Genomic DNA, 27,824 nt, shown 5'->3' on the forward strand with positions numbered 1-27,824 from the left:
GCGCTTCTGGCGTTCCCCTGTAGGTTTGAAGGGCCAACAGATCACGTACAATGTGAATCTGCAGACTCTGCCAAGGGAATCCTGCTCTCAGCTAACACCGTGGGGATGAATTTGTGCTGCTGGGAGGAGGAATGAGGAAAGAGCAGCTGACAGCAGGGTGATAGCTTTAGCTGGCCAGCAGCTTCTAATGCCGAATGATGTGCTGCTGAATCCAGACCTGCTCATTAAGCCCCAGAGAGAACAATGAGGAAAGCCAGCTCTTCAGAGAGACAGGGAGAGAGAGGAGCCTGCTGTGCTTTATTAACTCTTCCAAGTGCCTACTTGGAATTCTCTCTTGGGCTGATATCTTTGAACAAAAAGCAACAAAAGTTGTTTTCATTTTCAAATCCAAAAAAAAAAAAAAAAAAGCCTTTGCTCACTTCCCCAGGAAATATAAGAACAAGACTGAGCCACTTTAAGTAAAAGAAAAATACTTAATGAGTAACTACTATGCACCAGACACTGTGTAAAAAGCTTTAGGGCTGTTCCGTAGATAATGCCCGACAAATAACTAAGAACTGGGATTAAGGAGGTTAGTAGAAACCAGAAAACAAAGATGGATAAGACAGATGTCCTCCTTAGCTATTTGTTAGAGAAAAGTGCACTAAACGAATAACAGAAGTATCAAGTGGAATTGATGTGGGATGACACAGCTGCAAACTCCACCCAACTGGGGGCAGCCAGGAGGTGATCCTGCGCTTAACACACAAAGTTCTTTCTTTCAATAAATGGCCTTTGTGTACTCCCCAGTTCTGTTCTTTTCATCATGGGTTTTTTTTTTTTTTTTCTGTCTTAGAAAATTTAAATTATTATGTATTCAACTCTATCAACCTTTCCCTTTTACTGCTCCTCTTTTCATTCATATGCATAAAAAATGTCACCTCAATACCAGATAACAAATCACTTAATACCTAGAAAGATAAGCCCTCAGAACTTGCAATGTAAAAGCGGAGATTAACATACACTAAGGTAAATGTCTACGTAAGATGAATAATTGAAATTCAAATAGGTTGATCAAACTGATGCTAGAGAAGTTCAGAAGAGTAACTGGAACACACGCTGAAACGGTTTGAAATATGCGTGTGCTGAGTGAAGGGGGTGGCTAATGGACGAAGACACTTTGGAGAACAGTAAATATAGATGTATTTGGAGTATTTGGAGATGAAAGTAGAGAGATAGGAGTGGGAACGATAATTGAGGCCAAAATGTAAAATGGCTTGAAGGTGAAGTTAAAATATGTCACCATATTTTACACATTTTGTATTTTACACAAATTTAAAAAGTAATGACTCTTGTAGAAATGGTAACCGAGAAAGGAAACAGATCAAGGATACCTTTAAAGAAGAAATCTATGGCCAGGCGTTGATGGCTCACCCCTGTAATCCCAACATTTTGGGAGGCCAAGGCAGGTGGATCACTTGAGGTCAGGAGTTCGAGACCAGCCTGGCCAACATGGTGAAACGCTGTCTCCACTAAAAATAAGAACAATTGGCTGGGCGTGGCAGCACACGCCTGTAATCTTAGCTACTCAGGAGGCTGAGGTACAAGGATTGCTTGGACCCAGGAGGCAGAGATTACAGTGAGCCGAGATAGTGCCACTGCACTCCAGTCTAGGTGACAGAGAGACTCTGTGTTAAAAAAGAGAGAGAGAAGAAATCTGGATAACCCATAGCAAACTGAGAGTTTGCTATCCGGTAAATACGTACACAGAGCACCCAAGGAAATGCAACCCACCCCAGCTAAGACTGGCCTGTACAGAAGGTAAGTGAGTCAACCACCTGCTTACCTCCTTCTGCTTTTTAATGATGACAGAAAATTCTGTGTATGGGATCCGTGGATTTAGCTCACACCCCATTAAAGTGGCTCCTTCATAATCCTTGATGTAGCCAACATATTTGGTTTTAGGTATTTTAATTTCTTTGGAGAAGCCCTGAAAAGAAAGTAAATTCATTCACATGAACACCATGCACAAATATCTACTGAGTGCTAACTATGTTCCAGGCACTGTGTGAGGAATCAAGACAAGCTTCTTTGAAGTTCTCATTATACTATTCTGAAGAGGATTAGCTTAAAACCACCCATGAAGTTCAAAAACACCAGAAATCTAACTGTGTAAACAGGAAGCAAGACAACATTTTTTTAAACGGCCCTAATAAAAACAAAGAAATATTAAAAAGCTTAAAACAGAAACAGGTATTAAGTAAAAATTAGGTTTAATTTTGTACTGAATTACATAATTAAATATGACTGTTGCAAATTTCTCCCAAAGTGGTGAGGGGATCCCCAGGATTCTCAACAAATCAATAACATTGATCTAAATTATCAAAGAAAAGATGGTCAAAAAAATAAAGTTATTAGAAACTTAATGTTTCTAAGGAAATGAAATCCTTTCTTTGCAGGCAAAAAAATTCCAGACAGTCACAATGTATGGTTGTTTCAATGACATTAATGCTTTGGAATATACTCATTTACATACTTTAAGCCATAATAACAGACTGCTTGAGAGTAATATTCAAAATTATAAATAATATATTTATAATATAAACATAATTTTCCTTAAGTATCTATTTCAGTTATTTGCAGAAAATTACTTGAACTTCAGCACCATCACCAGCAGTTCACTGCCTCATCTTTCAACAAAAACTTATTTTCCAAGTAATTATTGCCATCATCCTCAAAGAGGACTACAGACAAGTCATTTAAGAACCATGGCTGAGATCTCACGCTTTCCACTACAGTTACAGCCGAGGAAAGCTGATGCTCAAGACCTCAGTGAAACAATCCAATTAATTTCTTAGTAAGTTTTACCATAAAAGTTAAAATGCATCTCAAACAATGAGAAGATAACAAATAGGAGATTATTTATCTGTCTTCAGAGCACAAAAAGCTTTCTAATTACGTAAGAACATATTAAAAAAAAAAAAAAAGTCTGGCTGGGTGCAGTGGCTCATGCCTATAATCTCAGCACTTTGGGAGACTGAGGTAGGAGGATCACTTGAGTCCAAGAGTTCAAGACCAGCCCAGGCAACACAGCAAGATTCCCTCCCAACCCCTCACCATCTCTACAAATGATTATAAAAAAAAAAATTGCTGGGCATGGTGGCATGCACCTGAGGTCACAGCTACTCAGGTGGCTGAGGCAGGAGGATTGCCTGAGCCCAGGAGGTTGAGGCTGCAGTGAGCTGTGATCATGCCACAGCACTCCAGCCCGGGTGGCAGTGTAAGACCCTGTCTGACAGCAAACAAACAAACAAAATCCAAACCAAACCAAGTCCATACATTTTATGTAATAAAATCTTTAACATTCTGAAGATTTAAAGAAAAAGCCACAAGCAATGTTGAAACAAATATTATCCAAGGTTAATATTGTTATATATAAATAGTTATCATAAATCAATGTGCAACTAAACATTTTTATAGAAAAAAGGACAAAAGAAAATGAATTAGCAATCCAAAAAGGGAACAAATACAAAGAGTTGATAAACATGGAAAAATAAATCGAACTTCACATAATCAAATACATTCAAACATACACAATTTATTATCTGGAAAAGTGGTAAATGTTTTTTCAGTTACCAACTCCTTTCCTGACCCCCTAATACACTACTGACAAAAATGGAAATTTTTAAAGTATTTGGCAACACATAACAAAAATGTCTGGAAGCAACTCTACTTCTAGAGATTTATTCCAAGGGCAAAACACGTGCACAAACACACCCATACTTATGCACGTTACCCACAAGAAACACCTAAATAGCCAAAAATGTATTGGTTAAAGAAATTATTTTCTATTTCTACAACAAAATCCTAGGAAACCATCAAAATTATTATATACACAAAAATATCAAAAATATATATATTATTATATATATAGGTATGAATCAATTTTTATGTTTATATACACACAGAAAAAAATATTAAAAAGATTTATGTCAAAGCATTAGCAGCATAGGTATGAGCTGAGAGGAAAAACAAAAGAAAAATTTTAAAATAAAAAAATCAAAGCATTAACAAAAAATTTCTTTGGGTGATGGAATTACAAGCCATTTTTCTTTCCTTCTTTTGCTTTATTACATTTTCTACAATGATTATACATTACTTTTATAGTCAGAAAAGTAAATGAGAATGTTTAGGAATTACAAATCACTATTAAAAAAATATGCAGCCAAAGAACAGTCCTCAAAAAGCTGAGCTGAAAACTTATTTTAAGATTTATTTAAAGAGAGACAAGGTCCCACTATTTTGCCCAGGCTGTTTCAAACTCCTGAGCACAGCAATCCTCCCGCCCCGGCCTCCCAAAGTACTAGGATTACAGGCATGAGCCACTGCACCCAGCCTGAGCTGAAAACTTCTGATAAGAAACTGCCAGGACAGAGGCCTGGTAAAGTTGCTCATGCCTGTAATCCCAGCACTTAGGGAGGCTGAGGTGGGTGGATTGCTTGAGTCCAGGAGCTCAAGACCAGCCTGGGTAACATGGCAAAACCCTGTCTCTACTAAAAACACAAAAAATTAGCTGGGTGTAGTCACAGCTACTTGGGAGGCTGAGGTGGGAGAATCACCTGAGCCCAAGAGGTCAAGGCTGTGGTGAGCTGAGACTGCACCACTTCAGTCTCAGCCTAGGCACCAAAGTGAGACCCTGTCTCAAAAAAAAGAAAGGAAGGGAGGAAGGGAGAAAGGAAGGATGACAGCTAAGCTCCTAGCCCACTATGTGCTGTAGAATCAGTACTGTTTGCAGTTTTTTGTAAACTCCAGGATTTCCTCTCTGCTATCATAAATGGAGGTCTTCCAGAAACTGAATCTGTTTTTCTCATTCACAGAGAATGCTACCCACCAAATTCCAGGACTGGGAATTTCTTATTAGAAACCATATTTTAGAATGTTAGGATGCAATATTACACCTCACTGACAGATGACATTCATTCATTCTCTCAACAAATAGTTATTCAGTACTTACTATGTACTAGTGACACTCTCTAATCCAGGCTGAAGCTTATTTTTGATAAAATATATTTGATAAAATATGTTTTATTTTGATATAAAACAAACGTCTGTTCTTGTAAGTGGAAGACACTGGGGGAGAAACTTATTTGGAAGAAGGCTACCTGAGAACATATTAAGAAAAGTAATGACAAAACAGTGTTGTGCAGTGAGAAACCAACCTGTTTCTTAAAGTATCCAATTGCATATTCATCTGCATATGTGAGGAAGTTCAGGATGTCATGCTTTATGTGATATTCTTTCAAATGATTCATTAGGTGTGTTCCATAGCCCTGTGTGGAAGTTAATATACAAACAAATACATTAGATTCTGGAGAAAAACTCTTATAAATCCACCAGGAAATGATGGTGAATTTAGGAGCTTGTACTTTTACGTATTTTACCAACCAGGACCTTTCCTGAAGGAAATATATTGACACCCTTTCTTGCATTTCTTAACTTTGAAAAAAAGCTATAAAACAAACAAACAAACAAAAATCAAAACCCTTGCTTCAGAGATAAAAATCATCATTTGAAAATATAAGTTTCTAGTTATTTGAAAATAACACACCAGGGCCACAAGTTCCTAACTCAATCTTAAAGATCACTTGCTGAATATTAATATAAAAGTTTTCAGAATGAATGCTGATTATGAATTTCTGCTTATCTTTAAGGTATTTGAGATTCTCAGAAGAAAAAAAAAAGATGCAAATGAAAAGTGCTAATCTTCACTAGAATATTTAGTAACCCAAGTGTTTACTGTAAACCAGAAATTGGCAACCCTTCGAAAGAACTGAATCATCACAAACATGGCATTTTAAATTTGGTCTTATCAGACCTTTCCAAGTGAGGTCTGAGAAGCCCAGAATCTCTGAATAACTAAAGGTAGTGAACAATGTTGAATAAACTCAGTGATTCAAATATTTTTATAATATGAAGTTTTTTCAGTGACAAAGCTTACAGAAAACATATAAATCTAATGTGATTGTTTCAGAACCTCATGAAGAGAGATAAAAGTAAATCCAAGCATCCAGACAAAAATATCTTCACATAAATTTTCTACAATTTGGTAGCACATTTTTCTTTTTTCTTTTTTTTTTTTGAGACGGAGTCTGGCTCTGTCGCCCAGGCTGGAGTGCAGTGGCCGGATCTCAGCTCACTGCAAGCTCCGCCTCCCGGGTTTACGCCATTCTCCTGCCTCAGCCTCCCGAGTAGCTGGGACTACAGGCGCCCGCCACCTCGCCCGGCTAGTTTTTTTTGTATTTTTTTTAGTAGAGATGGGGTTTCACCGTGTTAGCCAGGATGGTCTTGATCTCCTGACCTCGTGATCCGCCCGTCTCGGCCTGCCAAAGTCCTGGGATTACAGGCTTGAGCCACCGCGCCCGGCCATGTAGCACATTTTTCTAAATAACTCAAATATGCTCCCAGGTATGATCTCATGGAATCACAGTACCTCAAGGACAGAAAGATCTCTGGAAGTCATTTTGTCTAACCCCCTAACCCATATGAGGCTAGAGGTCTTTTGCCATCTATCATGAAAAGGCAATCTGCTAGAACACCTCCAATGTAGGGCAATTCCTTGGTGGTGAGATAGACCAATTCATTTTCAGGCATTATATGGTTGGAAATTCCTTCCTAACATTCACCCAAGATCTGGTCATGGTTATTTCTACTTACTGGCCTTAGTTCTACTCCTAGAGTTACAAAGACTCATTCTTGCTTTTAATAGCCCTTCAAGCCTTTGAAGATTATACTCTCTCACACACGCCCATCCGTACTTCCCCAGTCCCAAGCCAAGCACCATCAAGGTTACAGTCATTCCTCATATGGCATGACTGAATGACACCTCATCAAACTAATCACATTTTTTTTTTTTTTTTTTTTTGGACAGAGTCTTGCTTTGTCTCCCAGGCTGGAGTGCAGTGGCACAATCTTGGCTGACTGCAAGCTCCGCCTCCCAGGTTCATGCCATTTTCCTGCCTCAGCCTCCTGAATATCTGGGACTACAGGTGCCCGTCACCACGCCCGGCTAATTTTTTGTATTTTTAGTAGAGATGGGGTTTCACCGTGTTAACCAGGATGGTCTTAATCTCCTGACCTCGTGATCTGCCCACCTCAGCCTCCCAAAGTGCTGGGATTACACCTCCCAAAGTGCCGGGAGCCACCGCGCCCGGCCACTAATCACTTTTTTCAGAGCTTTTTCTAATATAACAATGCCTTTCTAAAGCATGGATCCTAGGACCAAGCATAATAATAAGGGGACAGTATGTCCAGTAAACAGAACGGTATCATCATCTCCCTCTTCTGCAAATTATTCTTCCATTTATGTCACCCAAAGACATTTTAGCTTTTAGCTTTTCCCAAACATATCACAATACTGAACACAGAGAGTTTGAATAAAACTTGGATAAAAAGACAAATGAACTATTTCTCTCCTTGAGGAAACGATAGGAAAATGGGGAAGATAAACATATAAACACACGTGTAGAGAAGGGGTATACTATTCAACAGAGTAGACACTAGCCTCATGTGGCTATTGAGCAATTGCTATGAGACTAGTCCAGTTTGAAACGTCCTGAAGTATAAAAACACACTAGGAAAAAAATTCTCATTACTAACATTTTATACTTATTACATGTTGATAAGACAATAAAAAATGTCAAAATTAATTTCACCTGTTTCTTTTTACTTTTTTAATATGGCTACTTAAAATTTTGAAATTACATATGTGACTTGCATTTGAGGCTTGCATTACATTTCTGTTATGCAGTATTGGTACAGAGTGATATATTTGTATCTTCAATAGTGTGCCGGGTGTAGTGGCTCACGCCTATAATCCCAGCACTTTGGGAGGCTGAGGCAGGCGGATTATGAGGTCAGGAGATCAAGACCATCCTGGCCAACATGGTGAAACCCCATCTACTAAAAATACAAAAATTAGCTGGGCGTGGTGGCATGTGCCTGTAATCCCAGCTACTCGGGAGGCTGAGACAGGAGAACGGCATGAACCAGGGAGTCGGCGGTTGCAGTGAGCCGAGATCTGAGCCAAGATCGTGCCAACGCACTCCAGCCTGGTGACAGAGTGAGACTCCATCTCAAAAAATGACAACAAACAAACAAAACAAAACAATAGTGCAAAAGACCATAATCAAGGTGGTAAAGAGTGGGGGAATAGAAGGAAAAGAAAATGTTTAAGCTAGTCCTTAAAAAAGTTTTTCAAATTGGAAACAAGAGAAGGAAATGGATTGGAAATCTAAATGTAAGGTATAATAAACCTTTACAAAAGTATTATAAAAAGATATAGGAAAAGTGGGCATATAACTTAGGGATACAAAAAGGCTTCTTAAAGAAAATATAAAATGCAAAAGCATGAAGTAAAAGACTGATTATTAAGTAGAATACTTCAAATTTTAAAACTTCTTCAAGGCACCATAAATAATCAAAGATACCATAAACAAAAGACAAATGACAAGTTAGGGGGTGTAGCTGCAACATATATTACAAAGATTTAATGTCAAAAATACAGAATCAATACAAAAAAAGAGACAGAATAAAAGAAAATTTGTCAAAGGATAGAACAAGAATATTACCAGTAAATACAAGCGATATGTTCGACCTCAATAGCAATCAGAGCACTCTACCATAAAATGAAATATTTCACCTGATGGTATGCAAATATGTTTACCGTTTATGTACCCAGTGCCAGTAATGGTAGGGAGAACTATTCTCTCCAACACCCCTGGTGAAGAACGTAAACTGGCAGACCCACTGAGAAGGCAATCCAGAAATAATTTTTTAAATTTACACTGGCTATATTAATTCATATAGGAATTCTGCTTCTCAGTGTCTAAGGAAACATTTCCAAACAGAGCATTGTTGGTGATAGAAAATTACTGGAAATAAGCATATATATCTTCAGTAGAGAAATGATTACATAAATTATGGTGCATCCATATTATAAAATACTGTACAAAAAGAATAAAGTAGCTATATATCAGCATTAATAGAAATTCCTGCAATTATGAAAATGTTCTTTATCTATGCTATCCAATATGATAATGATTAGTCACATGTAGCTACTGAGTACCTGAATAACCAAGGAGGTAAATATTCATTTTAATTTAATGTATCTAAATACAAATTTAAACAATCACATATAGGCACTAAAGCTGAAAGGTCTCTAAGACAATGTTAAGTTTTTTTCCAGTAAGGCAATGCATACAATATGAATTCCATTTATTTAAATGGGAAAGAAAACAACAACAAAAAAACACACAGTCACCTCTTATCTGTAGGTTCAGTAAGTTCCAGTACCTGTGTCAATACAAAAGTACCTGGAAGGATGTGTACCAAGCTGACAAAAATAGCAGGATGGTAGTGGGAAGGGCAAATGGGATTTTTGTTTTATCTGAAAATGTATTTGCATATGTCTTATATAATTAAAAATTATATTAAAAAAAATTTTTTTTAACTAGAGGAAAGCAAACGGTTGGCCAGTTGGAGTGAATTGCATGTGCACAGGAAAAGTAATGTCTAAAAATTAGTAAGAAATGTGTCTTCTGATGAAATTCACTTTAACATGGACGCCAATGCAAGAGAGATTATGTTGTATGCACCATCTTGTAAGGAGTTAATAGAAACTATACATTTGTCCCCCTCATCCACAATCCAATTAATTTTACTCAAGAACAGCAATGGTTCTTTGGTAAATAGCTTCTCAAAACCTGTGTAAGATATTTTTCATCAGTGACCACAAATTTGTCATCTCTCCAAAAAACTTTTCCAGATTCCAAGTTGCTTGTGAGAAGGGGCTCTGTCTTTTAACTTGAACTTCCGCTGTATCTAACTAGTATTTGTGACTAGCAGTCATGGTAGTTTAAGTACTGCCTTGGTTAGAGAGGCAGTGACAACATAAAGCTATTATAAGCAAATGTTTATTTCGATTTTAACCCCAGAACTCTTTCCCCTTGTTTGTACACCTTTATTTTTACCTGCCATCAAAAGGATCACTTTCTAACTATCTGATAACTTCAGTGTTTATTTAAATACCTATTATGGTAAACAAACATTAGCTACATAATTTTAAAGCTGCATATAATATCAAATTCAATTTTTTTTTTTTTTTTTTTTTGAGATGGAGTTTCACTCTTGTTGCCCAGGCTGGAGTGCAATGGCTCAATCTCGGCTCACCGCAACCTCCGCCTCCTGGGTTCAAGTGATTCTCCTGCCTCAGCCACTGAGTAGCTGGGATTACAGGTACGCACCACCACGCCCGGCTAATTTTGCATTTTTAGTAGAGACAGGGTTTCACCATGTTGGTCAGGCCAGTCTCGAACTCCCAACCTCAGGTGATCCACCTGCCTTGGTCTCCCAAAGTGCTGGGATTACAGGTGTGGCACCGCACCTGGCTAGATTACAAGATATTCCAAAATCAGGAGAGGAGCTTCAAGTAAACTCTCAAATGTTATCTTGTGTTTTCAGCACAATAAATCCACATACAAATCTAATTTAAAGAATTCACAGGAATTTGTTTATCAGCGTGATTCTCCAAAATGACCAAACATAGACTTTAAAATGCCATTTAGCCAAGATTTTTAATATAGTAAAATAAACACTTAAAACGTCTGCTTATGGTTGGGCACAATGGGGTACGCCTATAATCCCAGCACTTTAGGAGGCTGAGGAGGGAGGATCACTTGAGACTAGGAGTTTGAGACCAGCCTGGGCAACACAGGGAGACCCTATCTCTACAAAAAATAAATTAGCCAGGCATAGTGGTGCACATCTGTGATCCCAACTACTCAGAAGGCTGAGGTGGGAGGATCACCTGAGCACAGGAGGTCGCAGACACAGAGAGCTGTGATCATGCCACTGCACTCCAGCCTGGGCAACAGAGCAAAACCCCATCTCAAAAAAATCAAAACATGAAAATAAAAATAAAACTTCTTATGAATTTTCTGTTTTCAATAATGTATGCTACAGCCACTGGGACCCATTCAGTTTTACTCCATATTGGAGCAGTGCTTCCAAGTTGTCTAGTGTTGCTGGGTTGGCAGAGCTCAGCAATCTTTATCTTAGACTATACGCCAGTGAAAACGTAAATATCTTGGGCAGTGTGATGTCTCAAAAGTTGTTCATTAATCATTAACAACACAGGACAGTAAAAAGACCAGGAAATTGACCGGGCACAGTGGCTCACGACTGTAATCCCAGCACTTTGGGAGGCCAAAGCAGGCAATCATCTGAGGTCAGGAGTTCGAGACCAGCCTGGCCTATGTGGTGAAATGCCATCTCTCTTAAAAATACAAAACTTAGCCGGGCCTGGTGGCTGATGCCTGTAATCCCAGCTACTAGGGAGGCTGAGGCAGGAGAATCACTAGAACGCAGGAGGCGGAGTTTACAATGAACAAAGATCACGCCCTTGTACTCCAGCCTGGGCAACAAGAGCAAAACTCTGTCTTAAAAAAAAAAAAAAAAAAAAAGACCAGGAAATTAATGGAAGAACTGTTTCTCCCATTCTTACTTCTACTAAAGATTGGTTCTTACCATTAAAACACACACACACACACGTTCTCACCATTAAAACATACACACACACGCACACATGCAAACACACACACACACTAAACTCATCCATTCTATTTTGTTTTGAAAGACTAATCTTCATTTTCTAAAACTACAGTTTCAAGTCACTTACAAGAAGTGATTGTTTTTCTTGTTCTTCCTACTGAGTTTGTGATGCTTGGCCACCTTTTCAAGTCTTTAGAAAATTACATGGTTTGGGGGAAAAAATGCCTTTCTGGGAAGTAATAAGACAAAGTATCCAATTCATACTAAATACCTTCAGTTTCCCTCTAGTATCCCTAAAAGTGTCCAAGTCAACCTTAATCAACCTTTCCAAACAAGGTGTTTGGTATAGCTAGTTTTGAAAATAAAAATTATGCCATCTTTTTCTAAAATGACAAACCAAATACATATTTTCCAGGTCTTCACCCTAAGAAAAGCCAAATAAAATTTTCCTTTAAGTAAGTTCTTACTTTGAACATTTGGAAACATCTGGACATTTGTCACTTCGGCTAGCGGGGAATAATGATAAACACAGCAACAGCACCATCTAAAGACACACTGTCAGAATTCCTTGAAAATGAGCCAGAGATCAGTTTCAAGCAAGTATGGGTCTTCACCTTCCCCAGTCAGAATGATGAATGTAAGACTGTTGAATTGCATTTGCCCTTTGATGCTTAGTGCAAAGAGTTGAAGACAAAAAGCTCCACTTGTGCTTTGTGAGAATAAATACATCGCAGCAGCTATAATTGGCACTGTGGCTGGGTGCGGTGGCTCACGCCTGTAATCCCAGCTACTCAGGTGGCTGCGGCATGAGAATCAATTGAACCCAGGAGGCGGAGGTTGCAGTGAGCAGATCACGTCACTGCACTCCAGAGAGAGTGACAGAGCAAGACTCTGTCTCAAAATAATAATAATAATGATAATAATTTTAAAAACGGGTACTGTGACCAGAGAGTGAAGCTGTTAACGAAAGCTACAGTACCAACAGCACAGGCTGTGCCCCTAATGCAGAGAATGATTCCTTTCAGGGACTTATTTTTGGTTTCTGTAAATGGCATTGCTTCTTTGAAGCTGAAGGAGTCAAGAAAATACTTAGACCAGCACTGTTCAATACAGGAGCCACTGGCCACATGTGCCTATCAAGCACTTGAAAGGCAGCTTGTCTAAATTGAGATGTGTTGTAAATGTAAAATACATACTTGGTTTCAAAGATTTAGTACAAGGCTGGGCATGGTTGCTCACGTTTGTAATTCCAGCACTTTGGGAGACCAGGGAGGGCAGATCACCTGAGGTCAGGAGTTCAAGACAAGCCTGGCCAACATGGTGAAACCCCATCTCTACTAAAAATACAAAAATTGGCCGGGCATGGTGGCACATGCCTGTAGTTCCCAACCACTCGGGAGGCTGAGTTGGGAGAATCACTTGAATCCGTGAGGCAGAGGTTGCAGTCAAGATCATGCCACTGCACTCCAGCCTGGGAAACAGAGTGTGAGCCTGTCTCAAAAAAAAAAAAAAAAAAAAGGCCGGGCACAGTGGCTCACACCTGTAATCCCAGCACTTTGGGAGGCCGAGGCGGGTGGATCATGAGGTCAGGAGATCGAGAGCATCCTGGCCAACACGGTGAAACCCCGTCTCCACTAAAAACAAAAAAAATCAGCCGGGCATGGTGGCAGGCGCCTGTAGTCCCAGCTACTCAAGAGACTGAGGCAGGAGAATGGTGTGAACCTGGGAGGCGGAGCTTGCAGTGAGCCGAGATGGAGCCACTACACTCCTGCCTGGGCGACAGAGTGAGACTCCTCAAAAAAAAAAAAAAAAAAAGACAATACAGAACAAAGAATGTAATGTAAAAGGTCTCCATAACTCTTCGTGATGCTGAATGCCTGTTGCAGTTATTATAACACTTTGGATATATGGGTAAAATAAAATATATTTCCAAAATTAATCTCACTGGATTCCACTTGCTTTTCTTAAAAAAAAATACAACTACTAGAAAATTTAAAAGCACATATATGTGTGCTTTTATAACCTCATATTTGCAGGTTGCTTTATATTTCTATTGGACACATTGCTTTAGACCTTCCAATAATTCTTCTCAGCAGCCATCTTAATCCTGAGCTGCTAATCTTTAGTCTGCCCATGAAAATCCTAAATGAATAACAAAGTTTTTTTTTTTTTTTTTTTTTTTTTGAGATGGAGTTTCACTCTCCGCTGCCCAGGCTGGAGTGCAGTGGTGTGATCTCAGTTCACTGCAACCTCTGCCTCCCGGGTTCAAGCGATCTTCCTGTCTCAGCCTCCCAAGCAGCTAGGATTACAGGCATGTGCCACCACGCCCAGTTAATTTTGTGTTTTTAGTGGAGATGGGGTTTTACCACATTGGTCAGGCTGGTCTCAAACTCCTGATCTCAGGAGATCCACCTACCTCAGCCTCCCAAAGTGCTGGGATTACAGGTGTGAGCCACTGCGCCCAGCCCTAAGTGAATAACGTTCTAAGGACACGTTTTCTGGTTCCCTTTTCTTAAAAGCAAGAAAGTAGAACAGGACAAGGTCTAGATGAGAGCTCTTTCTGTCAATTCAGAGTCTAGTTTATTCTTGCCAGATTGCGGCACCAACTGCAATACCAATAAAACATGGACACAATTCCCGGAAAGGAAGGGACCCAGGCCAAAGACAACTGGGAAGGTAAATTAGCAACATAAAAAACAAAACAAACCAAAACAAAAAGACACTCCAACACACGCCAAACCCTACAGAATAACTTCTGAAATTTATTCATAAATTTACATGACTTCCCTTATAGAATTTCATGACTTCCCTTAAAGAATTTCTTTAGTCCTTGTCTTCCCTTAGGGACAAGGTCACAAGAAATCTTTCTGAAGTGTAAGCTGCCTGAATCATCTTTCTAATCCACATTAACCATATCCTTTCCAGTAGTGCAGTGTCACTAATTGTGATTACGTGTTTGTGTGTGTGTGGGTGTGGAAATTAACAATGAACACTGAGATTTATTTTCAAATATCCCTTCATTTGCTATAGATAGTTGAGTGACACATGGAACTTGCAGAGTATCCTGCTACCTTGCCCCAAAGTCCAATAAAGCCTTGGTACAACCCTATTTGTTGGTAGGTGAAACCATTTACTCTTCTCACACACATACACATACACTCACAGTGAGATAGAGGTCCCCAACCCCTAGACCATTACCAGTCCGTGGCCTGTACATAGGGGCAGGAGGTGAACGGCAGGGAAGTGAGCATTACCGCCTGAGCTCTGCCTCCTGTCAGATCAGTGGTGGCACCAGACTCTGACAGGAGTGCAAATCCTATTGTGAACTGTGCATGCAAGGGATCTAGGTTGCATGCTCCTTATGAGAATCTAACTAATGCCTGATGATCTGAGATGGAACAGTTTCATCCCAAAACCATACCCCCAGTCTGGCCCGTGGAAAAATTGTCTTCCATGATACCAGTCCCTGGTGCCAAAACGGTTGGGGACCGTTGGAGTGAGAGGACTATTCCCAGAAAGTCCTTAACTCCACTTTGAACCTCCTCTGGACATGGCACAGAGAGATCTTCCCAAGCTCTGCAGGCCTTAGTGAGAAGCTCCACATTCTGCTTTTCTTCTAAGACCTTGGGTTACCCTTACCTTGACTTGCTCGTTGGAGGTTACAGCACAGAAGACAATCTCTGTGAATCCTTGAGATGGGAACATACGGAAACAGATACCACCAATAACACGGCCATCTTTAATTAAAGCAAGGGTTTTGTGTTTCCTGAAAGAATAAGATTATGTCAAAGTTTTACCTACCCTAGTTATACAAATATACTTTTTGGGGTGTTCCTTATTAACCAACTAAGAAAGAGGGACATGTCCTAAGTTTCTATAGAAACTTCCTTCATGTAACCCCTATCTCACTAGACTACCCTTTTATCTGAACTTTTTAGAGCAAGCTTGACTGCATAAGACGTCATCAGCACTCCCATCAGAACAAAGTACCAGTCACCTAAGAAGTGCCTGAGGTTTAAAATAGAGAACAGTGTATGTGCGGAGGTGCTCTGGAACTGGCACACCCAGTGCCAAGGAGGGGTCAGGGGAGAGCAGGAAGTCATGGACAAACATGATATGTGTCTCTGAAGAGTTAAGTCTTACTCCAAAATATTACAGAAACATTATGAAAAAGAATTTAAAATCTACATATACAATTTGTGAAACTTTGCATTATGGAATCCTTCCCTCTGTCTAAAGCATCACTCTGAATTGTCACAGGCATGGATCACAGTCCCCAGAGGCTACTGGGCTATATATGTTAAAATAAATTCAATTAGGGAAGTTTAGTTCTTTGGGGTTTTGTGGGGGTTTTTTTTGTTTTGTTTTGTTTTTTAAAGCAATGGATTTTCAAAGTTAACCCATCTTATATCCCAATAATTGCCCACAGACCTGGGCACCTAGTTAAGATACCAAAACCAATATTTTGACTACGAAAAAAGTAGAACATCTTAGTGTTACATTCTCTCACTGCTATAAAGAATGAAGCACAGGATAGTCAACAGCGATGTAAAATACAAAGTTTCATTATCATTAACAAGAAAATTTGTATATTGTTTAAAATTAATCTTAGCACTTTCAGACATGAAAATTAGCTTGGTGTAGCTCTGTATCCACAGCAAGACAGGAGCAGTGGTATTCGGTGGATGACTATGGCTGACTTTCACTATCTAAGTAGTTCCTCTTTCATTTAAAAAGGAAATAAGGAAGAAGGAACAGAAAGTACCACTTACGGGTCAAAGACGAGCCGTGTGATGTACTCTTTTGGCATTCGGGGCAGCTGGTGGGAGAAAACGTTCTGTAGGCCAACCAGCCACATGAGGATCTTCTTGTTTGGTTTCTGGTTGAGGGAATTGCCAACGACGTGAAATTCAATTACACCCCTGCGCTCTTCCAACCTTGCCGCCTCATCCCTAGCCGAGTGTGCCGACAGAAAATTGGTCTGAGATGCAAGAGACAGGAAAAAATTACACAGAGCTATTCTCTCAAGACAGTGGGGATGGGACACATCCAAGCTTCTCATTTTTGTTCTAAGAAGATACACATTTGTGGATTTTCAGAGTCCTAAATTCACACATGTGTGCACACATACACACAGAGACACATACACATACAAGTTATGAAGACAAGACAGAAAAGGCAGGTAAAGCATTTTGAGAAATTGGAGTATTGTATGTGTACACGGATGATATTCAGTGTAGATTAGGGGCCAGCAAAATTTTCTGTGAAGGGCCAGATAGAAAATATTTTAGACATTGTGAGCCATAAGGTCTTTGTCACAACTACTCCTTCTTCTGCTGTAATGCAAAAGCATCCACAGACAATATGTTAAAGAATGGGTGCAGTACTGTTCCAATAAAACTTTGTTTAAAAATACAGTAAGCAGACAAAATGTGGCCTGTGGGTTATTGTTCGCCAACCTCTGGCTTAAAGGAATCCTCTCCAGCTGAGCTTTAAGGACCCTTGAGATGACAGATTCAAATTCTCATTACAGGCCCAATAGTAGCACTCATGAATATACTTTTAACACCTCTTTTTAAAGAACAGGGTTTTTTCCAGAGAATATCTGTTGACTTACACTCAACCATAGCTGGAAGCACAACCACGTGCCAGCACTTATGCTCCCTATCTTATTTAATCTGCCCAGTGGTTTGCAAGCAAATACTCCACAAACAGCTCTTCAGGTAAGGAAGGCCCTAAATGGTGACACTTCATCTCATTAGTCCAGAACTGGCTATCCAGGTACCAGGTGCCATGGTGGTCAATTTCAAGCTACCAACATATGGAACAACCAGCTCACAAAATTCCTAAAAATTTAACAATTTTCTTTGCATTCCAGTACAAGCCAGCTCCAGTATACTACTAAATATTAATATATCAAAAATATTTTGAAACACGTGATTCATCCTGATGTAGTTTGAATGTGTGCCCCCTCCAAATTCATGCTGAAATGCAATCTCCAATGCTGGAGGTGGGGCCTAGTGGGAAGTGTTGGATCATCACGGCAGATCCCTCATGAATGGCCTAGCACAATCCCCTTGTTGATGAATGAGTTATTGCTCAGTTAGTTCACAGGAGATTTGGTAGTCTAAAGGGGTCTGGCTCCTCCTCCTCACTCTCTCATTCCCTTTCTCACCATGTGATGTGCCTGCTCCCACTTCACCCTGCACCATGAGTAGAAGTTCCCTGAGGCCTCACCAGAAGCTATGCAGATGCTGATGCCATTCTTGTACAATCTGCAGAACTGTGAGCCAATTAAAGCTCTTTTCAAAAAAAATAAATTACCAAGTCTCAGGTATTTCTTTGTAGCAATGCAATAGACTAGTACAAATTCCCATTTTAGAGCTGAAAAAAACTAAGCTAATCTGCAATGTTACTAAATCCCTAAAAAAACTATAGTCTTAAGCCCTCACAGACTGGATATCTAGAAGGAAATGGAAAGATCATTTTAGGAAAAGGTTTTTCTATCACAACATTCTGGTTCTCTGAAGTATCTTCAATATCATAAAATAAATGCTTAAGGAAACATGGCAAATTGAAAATTAACACTGTAATATAATCTCCAAGCCATTTCTTCATTTCCTGGAAGCTGTCAGAAATGTCTTAAGACAGGCATGTCTAAAGAAGTGTCATTGCTTTGCACGCCCTCAGATGCAAGGCAATGAGATGACAGAAGCACTTTTACCAAAAATGCCTTACTTGAATCTAATCCTTAGTAAACAATCAAGAAATCCAAGAAGAGGGACCTTACACAAGAGTAGCGACCAAGACTCTTCACCAATGGCAGCGCTGCAAAAGACCAAAACAGGGCTGGGGAGTGGTTTTAAAGGAGACTAAAGAAATGAAGAGAGAAGAATTAAATGCAATGCACAATCCCTAACTGATCCTTCGACAACAACAAAGGTTATAACAGACATCATCTGGATATATGGGAAATTTAAATACGGTTTTATATTAAGCCAGAGGTCAGCAAACTTTTCAGTGAAAAGCCAGATAATAAATATTTCATGCTTTGCAAGCCACACATTCCCCATCTCAATTATTCAAATTTACAGTTGTAATGCAAAGATAGCTGCAGACACTATGTTTTAATAAAACTTTATTTGAAAAAACAGCCAGTGGACCAGATTTGGCTTGCAGGCTGTAATTCACCAACCCTGTATTAGAAAATATTGTAACCATGCTAAATTTTCTAACAGTAATGACTGCATTGTGGTTATGTAAGAGAATAGCTTCCTTATGAAATACAGTACATGCAAAAATTGTTAGGGGTGAAGTATTACGACATGTGTTTTTAATTCTGAAACAGTTCCAAATGGTTCATGGGAAGCACGGAGAGAAAGAGAAAAGAGCATATGGGGAGGCGCAAGGAGAAAGAGAGAAAGCAAATGTGGCATAATGTTAACTGTTGAATCTAAGTGAAGCGTCTATGGATTTTTATCACAGCATTTTTGCAACATTTATGAGGGCTTGAAATTTTTCAAGATAAAAAGCTGGGAACGATGCCTTCGACTGTGAGATTATTAGTAAGTGGACCTGTGATGTGATATTCATCAAGGGGAATTACCTCTTGATCAGTTGTTCCTGCCCTCTCCACACTGACCACCAGGTTAAATGCAAACCAGGGTAGCATAACATGTTAACTCTCAGCATTAGCATCCCCACTTCTGACAGCTGGAGTGGCCAGGAGAGCAGAAGAGGTCTACCAGCTGGCTGCCCAGGTTTACCCTGCTGACCTCTGGTCCAAGCATCGCTGCAGGGTCCGTGATGGTAGACATAACCTCGTTGATTAATTCCATCGGAATATCCCCCATAACTCGGGGTCTCTTGGCCTCCTCCAGAACGTGAGAATCAGTCATTTTCCTCTTTTCTCCTGTAATGATCAAAATAAAAGGCAAACAATGGGTGGTTCTAAACAAAAAACAAATAATACACGCTGACTAATTTTCTAACAGCACTGATGGGTATGGAGGTCAATTCTATCCTTACCACCAGGGGAAGAGGTAACAAAGGAAGATAGGAAAGAGAAGGGACAAGCTCACAATAACTGCCAACCCAATTCATTCTGAATATTCTCTACTTTCTACGATGATTTTTAACTAGATACATGAAATATTAAGGTACATGTTTCTTCATCTGCAAATGCAAAGGGGTGATTCTAGCTATTGTTTGTTAGTACTTCTAATATAGTCTCTTCGAGGTCAGAGAACATGGTCCATATGACATCAAAGTGTCAAAATGTTTTGAAATTTGCCTTATGGCCTAAAATAAGATCAGTCTTTTGTAAATGTGCAGTGTCTTCTTGGAAAGAATGGATATTTTCACATTTTGATCTCTATAACTCCATTAGCTCAAGTTTACTGATCACGTTGTATGGGCTTCCAGAGCCTTACTGATATTTTTGTCTGACCTATGAATTACTCAGTTGTTTGTTTAAACCCTCAACTGTTGGTTGATTTGATTATTTCTCCTTGAAGTCATGTTAATTCCGCACCCCCCACCCCCACCCCACCATACATGTATGGAAATCAGTTTGCATTAGGCTCTGGGCTTTATTGGTTAGTTATTGCTATGTAATAAACCAACCCCAAATGCAGTCCTAAAACCATAATAACTTACTATCATAGCTCATTCATTTGGTGTGTTTACTGATGGGTGGCTGATTTCAACCAGTCTCATTCAATCTTGGCAGGCTTGCTCATGAGTCTACCCATTGATTGGAATCTCTGCTGGGCTTGGCTATACACACACACACGTATGTGTATATATATGTATGCATATATATTATGTATATATGTCTAATATTATATATTTGAAATATACCATAAATTGTTTTATTTTTAATAAACAATGACTTTAATTTATTATAAAATGACACACTTCATCTTTTACAATGCTTTTTTGCCTTAAAATGATGCCTCACAAAGTGAGCATAGCCACTAGCCTATCAAGTAGATGCAATCTCACCATTCCACACAATAGGAGAGGCCATGCAAAGGCAAAGAGAACTTTCTTCTACTTTCCTCATGAGATTGCATGGTAGTTTTTTTTCTCCTTTCTATTCTCATGTTTGGTTTGTCCAGTTTTTTCCAGACATAACACGTATTTATTTTTACAAGTAAATTTTTTGAATTTTTAAGATGTCTAGATCTAATTTATTTCCTCACATGTGAATCCCACTGCTATCTCAATATAACATTCTCCACATAGCATTCTCACTATCTTTAGTTGAAAAGGAGCAGAACAATACAAAGCAACTTGACTGTAGAATATTCTTCCAGAAATATTACATATTATTTACTAAATGGCTTTTGTCGAGTTCTTTTTTTTTACAATTTTTTTGTTGTTTGTTTTTGGAAACAAGTAACAATATTTTCAGACAGTTGACCAATAAGTCCTCAAATCCCATGATTCTCTAAGAGTAATGCTGAAAACTATTTATTTCATGGCTGGGGTTTGTTAATTGATATATGCCCTCTGCTTGTTACGCTGCTAATGGTGTTTATGATTTTTTTTAAAAAATCTGAGGCTGAATCCAAGCTCACTGGTAGAGTTTCTGGATAGATTAGTGATATCTCCCTTGGAAGTGAAAGGGAATGGTGGCATATGCTAAATATTTGGTACTTCTTATATTATAAGGTCCTCTTCTTTCCCTCTTTCATGGTACTTCATTTATTTAAAAATGTGGTCACATCCAAGATTTGTCTGATGTCCAGTCTGTGGACAGAAAAGCAACCTTCAAAACATTCTCTAACTGTGAAATGCTTCTAGGATCAAGAGATATTTTTGCCCATGTGGCAGATTACATTAATGGCCAAATTATTTACCCTCCTGGTATCTACACTCTTTGCCATGTGACTTTGCAGTGATTCCTACGAAAGGAATAGACTACCTTTTTCCACTTCTCTACCTCTCAACTCTGAGTTCAACTATATGACTTGCTTTGGACGACAGAATGAGGCAGAAGTCAGCAGGGCATGGTGGCTCACACCTGTAATCCCAGCACTTTGGAAGGCCGAGACAGGTGGATCACCTGAGGTCAGGAGTTTGAGACCAGCCTGACCAATATGGGAAAAACTTGTCTCCACTAAAAATACAAAAATTAGCTGGGCATGGTGGTGGGCACCTGTGATCCCAGCTACTCAGGAGGCTGAGGCAGGAGAATCGCTTAAACCCAGGAGGCGGAGGTTGCAGTGAGCTGAGATCGCACCACTGCACTCCAGCCTGGGTGACAGTGTGAGACTCCATCTCAAATAAAAAGAAAAAAAAAAAAGAATGTGGCAGAAGCAATGGTTTACAAGTTCCGAGCCTAGGCTTCAAGAGACTGTGTATTTCTTCCTGCCCTCTCTCTTCAGAAGAAGGACATGTTCCAGGTAGCCTAATAGTCCCAGGAAAATTATGAGAAATATGTAAAGCAGAGTTGCTTCAGCTTAAGTGCTCTAGCCAAGCCAAGCCCAAAACAGAGATTATAATCAATGGGTAACTTGCAAGCAAGCCCAGCCAAGATTGAGTGAGACTAGCTGTAATCAGCCAACTCTCAAGCAACACGCCAAATGAGTGGGCTATGACAATAAGTTATTACAGTTTTGTTTTTGTTTTTATTTGTTTTTGTTTTTGAGATGGAGTCTCACTCTGTCGCCCAGGCTAGAGTGCAGTGGCCGGATCTCTGGTCACTGCAAGCTCCGCCTCCCGGCTTCACGCCATTCTCCTGCCTCAGCCTCCCGAGTAGCTGGGGCTACAGATGCCCGCCACCACGCCTGGCTAATTTTTTGTATTTTTAGTAGAGACGGGGTTTCACCGTGTTAGCCAGGATGCTCTCGATCTCCTGACCTCGTGATCCACCCACCTCGGCCTCCCAAAGTGCTGGGATTATAGGCGTGAGCCACCACGCCCAGCCAGTTATTACAGTTTTAAGACGGCAATAACTAACCAGTACAGCCAAAAGCCTAATACAAAGTGATTTCTGGCCATTAAAATCCTGGACATGCAGAAACTGTAGTTGGTTTAAGTCTACCTTTTGCACTCCTCAGGTAATAGAGCTCCTGGGGCAAGTCACAGCCCTGTCTTACCCCTCCTTAAGAGCTTACCTGGGTTTGCCTCAAGTCCAGAAGAGGCTTTGCAGGCAGGACTGCTGCTCCCTGCATTTGACTGCTCAAGGGAAGATGAGGTTGAATTGTATGAAATTGTCCCAGCCACAGGAGGTGGACTGATAACTGCCCGGGCAAAAGGAGAAGAAGGTGTTAGATGACTGACTCCTTTCTTAGGCAACAAGAAACCAAGTGCAATGGGACTACCCCATTCCTGCCCAATGCCACAAAATAAGTCATCTTTAAAACATAAGCCAAAGGCATCAAAATAACAAAGACAGTAGGGATTAAAACTCATTAAACAGAATAAGGATATCTGAGTCCATATTGATAAAATAATAAATGAATAAATAAATAAATAAGTGGAGATGAGGAAAGCTCAAGAATACCAACAAAGAAATAAGGAAGGAATGGTGGAAGTTAGTAAAAAAAAAAACATCACTATTTGGCAGCCACCATATGATAACTGATTTGAGGAAGATCATGTGTGTAGGCTAAACCTGGTGAGTATAATTTTGATGAAGACAAGATATTTATACAGTCTCAAAATATCTCCCCGCAAAAGTACTTTTTTTATTAAAAAGGAGAGGTAGTAATACTGCAGTGGAGAAAGCTGGTGACCACCACCACAACCATGTGATCAAACTTAATACCAACAATCATATGCCTCCTGATGCAATGGAAAATTTGCAATAAACCACATTATTGAGACAAGAGGCAAAAACAGAAGACAGCAGATAGCTTAGATAACAATACTACATCAACATTAAATATGCTGACAGAAAACCATAGTTTTTATATTAGAGAATATATGAGAGACATCAAAATTACTAAAGGGGCATGATGTTTGTAACTTTCAATTAATTTAGAAGAAAAAAATATATATAATATATTTTGAAAAAATATATATTATATATTTGTATATTATATATGTTTTTTAAATATATATATAGCTATTTTTATATAAAAAATATATTTTTAAAAGTATATATTATATATATAGCTCTTTTTTTTTTTGAGACAAAGTTTCACTCTCGTCGCTCAGGCTGGAGTGCAGTGGTGCGATCTCGGCTCACTGCAACCTTCTCTGCCTCCCTGGTTCAAGCTATTCTCCTGCCTCAGCCTCCCGAGTAGCTGAGATTACAGGCACCTGCCACCACTCCCGGCTAACTTTTTGTATTTTTAGTAGAGATGAGGTTTTGCCATGTTGAGCAGGCTGGTCTCAAACTCCTGACCTCAGATGATCCGCCCACCTCGGCCTCCTAAACTGCTGGGATTACAGGCATGAGCCACCACACCTGGCCTATATGTCTCTCTCTTTCTCTTTCTTTTTTTCCTCTCTCTCTACTCCTCCCCTAAGTTTTATATATACATATACACACACACACACACATTTAGGAGAAAATATATATACCTATATATAAATAATAAATAATATATATTTACATGTGTGAATATTTGTATATTATATATCATATATAAATAAAAATATATATTATATATAATTTTTTCTCATAAATTATATATATATATATATGTAAATAACTTAGGGGAAGAGTAGAGAGAGAATAAAAGAGAAAAAGAAGGGATAGAGAAAGGGTAATAATAAAGCAAGGATGGCAAAATGTTAACAATTGGTTTATAACCAGGTAAAGAATATAAAATATACAGGATTTCTTTGTCCTCTTCTTGTAACTCTACTGTGAGTTTGATAGTATTTCCAAACAAAAAGGGTTTTTATATTTTTGTTTTTTAGAAAAGGCCATTGTAGGCCGGGTGTGGTGGCTCACACCTGTAATCCCAGCACTTTGGGAGGCCGAGGCGGGTGGATCACGAGGTCAGGAGATTGAGAGCATCCTGGCTAACACGGTGAAACCCCGTCTCTACTAAAAATACAAAAATCAGCCGGGCGCGGTGGCAGGCATCTGTAGTCCCAGCTACTCCGGAGGCTGAGGCAGGAGAATGGCATGAACCCGGGAGGTAGAGCTTGCAGTGAGCAGAAATCGTGCCACTGCACTCCAGCCTGGGCGACAGAGTGAGACTCCATCTCAGAAAAAAAAAAAAAAGAGGCCTTACAAAGTAGGATGCTGCTTTGCTAGCTGTGTTGCTGACTGGTAGCTGATGAGGTGAGAGGTGACAAGGGGTATAGACATTCTCAAAAACACTGGTCACACACAAGACACAGCATGGCAGTACAGACAATTGTCAGAGAGAATGTTCATCTAACTTTCAACACAGCCACAATTCAGTCAACAAGGACATTCCCAGCAGCCAAGAAGGCAATAAAGTAAATAAACCAAGAGAGAGAGAGAGATACCAACCCATAGCACTTCTAACTGAATAGCTAGTGGTTTGTCAAAAATCAGAATATACTAAAGTGCCATGCTCTATGTTTTTTTCTTCCAATATATAGCCCTTCTGAATTTCAAAGCATACTGGAGTGATTCTGAACAAAGAGAAAGCTCTGGTGATTCAGAAGACATCTGAGTATCTTGTAAAATTTCAGATCCATCCTTATGAATGTCATTTATCACAGTTGCATCGATGCGCAGACATGCTAATTGAGTAGATGATTACACTCTTCTTTTCCCCCAAGAGAACACATTGCAATTACAGTAGAACAAGAGAAGACAGCCCGCTTCTGACGGCTTCAGGTAATACTAAAGTGTACAATCCAACTTAACCTGGTGACAACCTTAGCCACAGAAAAAAGAATAAAATTTCCATATGGTCACAGACAACAACCTCTTCCTTCTCCATCCTGTACTATGACAGATAACAATGTGGCTGGAAGTTGAGCAGACTGGAGAATTTTGAGCAAACAAGGGTAAAGGGGAGTTTTCACACACAGAGAAATCCTCTCCACAGACCCACCAAAGGAGAACTATGTTGATCCTGCTGAATAACTTTGGTCCCCCGCTGCCTGAGGGAGGAAACTGTTCTTCACTCATTCCTTCCACAAGTGTATGTTGTATATTGGCAGCACACACCAAGATGGTGTGATGTAGTGGTTAGAGTTCTGGCTCTCTTACTACAGTGTAATATTTAGGAATTAAATACAGATGTGAAACCCAGTTCCGTCACTTACAAGGTCTATCTTGGGCAATTTGTTGCTCCTCCTTGAGCTTCTATTTCCTCAACTATGTAAAGGAGATCATAATTCCAACTTCCCAGGGTTTGTGAAAAGGCTTAAAGATACCAAGGAAGCTTCTTAGCCAAGCACTTAATAAATGTTTCAATTATTGCGACAAAACTGGGTCTCTGACCATCAAAAAGCTGCATCCACAGGAGATAAAAGACATACAGAAAAAATGGGACTAGGATAATATGAGGTGAGTATTGTCTAACACAGTCATTCTCAAATGTCGCTGCACATTAAAATTACCTGGGGTTTTTTTTAAAGTTCCAATGTCCAGGCCACACCCCAGGACAATAATCTCACACTCTGTTGGAATGGCACTCAGAAATCAGTATACAGTGCATTTCAAATTCCATGGGTGATTCCATTGTGCAGTCATGTTTGAGAACCAAGGATAGGATATATTCAAGGCTCTGTGAAAGTCTGGAAAAAAAGAGATCCAGTCCTTGCTAGAAGGGATGGGAGAACTTAGGAAAGAGTTTGCAGAAGAAATGCTATTTGAAAGTTAGGTGAAATCAAATCAAAGGTAAAGTGAATAGCACAGGTACAGAGGGAGCAATGCAAAGGATATGTCCAGTAACCACAGAAAACATGTCTACTAAATGCTGATTGCTCAACTGTAGAAGAAACATGTAATGGGCACAGACAGGCCCCAAAGGACTACAGGTTTTGGACCAGAGATACATGAAATTATGACCTCAGGTTATAAAAAAGAAAAAAAAAAAGACACAAATATGTTTTTGACATGTTTTTGGTAATGAGCTCAAACAAAAAGAGTATGATTCAAATAAAATTCCTCATTCACTAGTACTTTGGTTTGTAGGGATTTAGTTATATTTACACCTAAACTTGAGCTCTAGATGAAAACCTTTTTCAAAAATCACCTCTCAAATGCACTATGCTGAGTTAAAGTTATCAGTCTCGAAAAGCTGTCCACTATATGATTCCACTTCTATGACTTTCTGGAAAAGGCAAAACTATAAGAACAAAAAAACAGATCACTGGTTGCCAGAGCTGGAGGTAGGACTATGAATGCACTACAGAGAGGTACAAGGGAATCTGTCTGGAAGGAGGCCACTGTTCTATATTTTGATGGCAGTGGTAATTACTCAAGTATATGTGTTTGCCAAAACATAGTGCGGTAAAAAGAGTACATTTTAGTACATATAAATTATACTTCAATTTTGTTTTTAAAGCAAGAATAAATCTTTTTTTCTTTGCTGGAGGCATTAGAGGCAATACTCACAAGCCCCCATATTACACACTGACCTAGAGCACCACAAAAAAAACTCTTGACATCAAAATTTTGCATCCCGTCTTTCCCCGTAGCCAGATATAAACTGTTTTGGCATTTCTTGCCAAACTTCTCCATGGGGTCTTCCTAGTGTCAAAGGCAGGAATTCAGATCCTCTTTCTGGGATCACTGTGACTCCAGAAGGCACCTGTCTTCCTTCCTCACAAAATGCCAACTGATGCCACTGGCTGATTTAAGCAATAGCAAGGATGCCCTGCCCCCACAGGGAAGTAGTTCACATCCTGAGACTCAAGACTGCCTCTCACTCACTATCCACCATTATACCTGGTGGTAACTTGATGTACAAAACAGATATCATAGATTTAAGAGGTCAGACGGAGACTTGATTCCTAGGTGTGTCTAGCCATTGACTGAGACTATAATTGGGTTTGGAAAGAGCCAGCATTTGACTATAGAGTTAAGCTCATTTGACTATAGAGCTAAGTATAAGTTACAGTTCACTGCAACTTACACGTCAGGTTGGCCTTCCTGGTTATTCTCTGATTTGTGTAAAAGGAAACTCACCTGTTTGGATGCCTAGCTGGCTGGTTCTGGACGAGGCTGAGAGAAAATCCTGATCCCAAATGGGAGAGTTTTGACTATAAACTTCTTCTTCTAGCATGGACAGAAATCTAGACACAAGAGTAATAGAAATAAGATTTTTTAAAAAAACAAAAAA

The 27,824-nt window shown here is 39.4% G+C and overlaps 1 protein-coding gene across 3 annotated transcripts in view; it reads right to left on the minus strand.

The window, feature by feature from the left end:
* The window catches only part of KAT2B (lysine acetyltransferase 2B), a 116,363-nt gene that overhangs the window by 12,252 nt on the left and 76,287 nt on the right, over window positions 1-27,824 (minus strand). For 2 of the 3 annotated variants that reach the window (XM_045387018.3, XM_045387017.2), the window contains exons 7-13: window positions 27,671-27,777; window positions 22,713-22,838; window positions 19,362-19,498; window positions 16,359-16,567; window positions 15,226-15,352; window positions 5,199-5,309; window positions 1,826-1,969 (exon numbers count right to left, since the gene is read on the minus strand). In XM_045387018.3, coding sequence (XP_045242953.1) covers window positions 1,826-1,969; window positions 5,199-5,309; window positions 15,226-15,352; window positions 16,359-16,567; window positions 19,362-19,498; window positions 22,713-22,838; window positions 27,671-27,777 — 961 coding nt within the window. Of the gene's footprint in view, window positions 1-1,825; window positions 1,970-5,198; window positions 5,310-15,225; window positions 15,353-16,358; window positions 16,568-19,192; window positions 19,499-22,712; window positions 22,839-27,670; window positions 27,778-27,824 lie in introns of all 3 variants that reach the window. The other variant, XM_074030900.1, reaches the window with a different exon arrangement.

The sequence above is a fragment of the Macaca fascicularis genome, chromosome 2 (genome assembly GCF_037993035.2).
Source record: "Macaca fascicularis isolate 582-1 chromosome 2, T2T-MFA8v1.1".
Taxonomy (NCBI): Eukaryota; Metazoa; Chordata; class Mammalia; order Primates; family Cercopithecidae; genus Macaca; species Macaca fascicularis.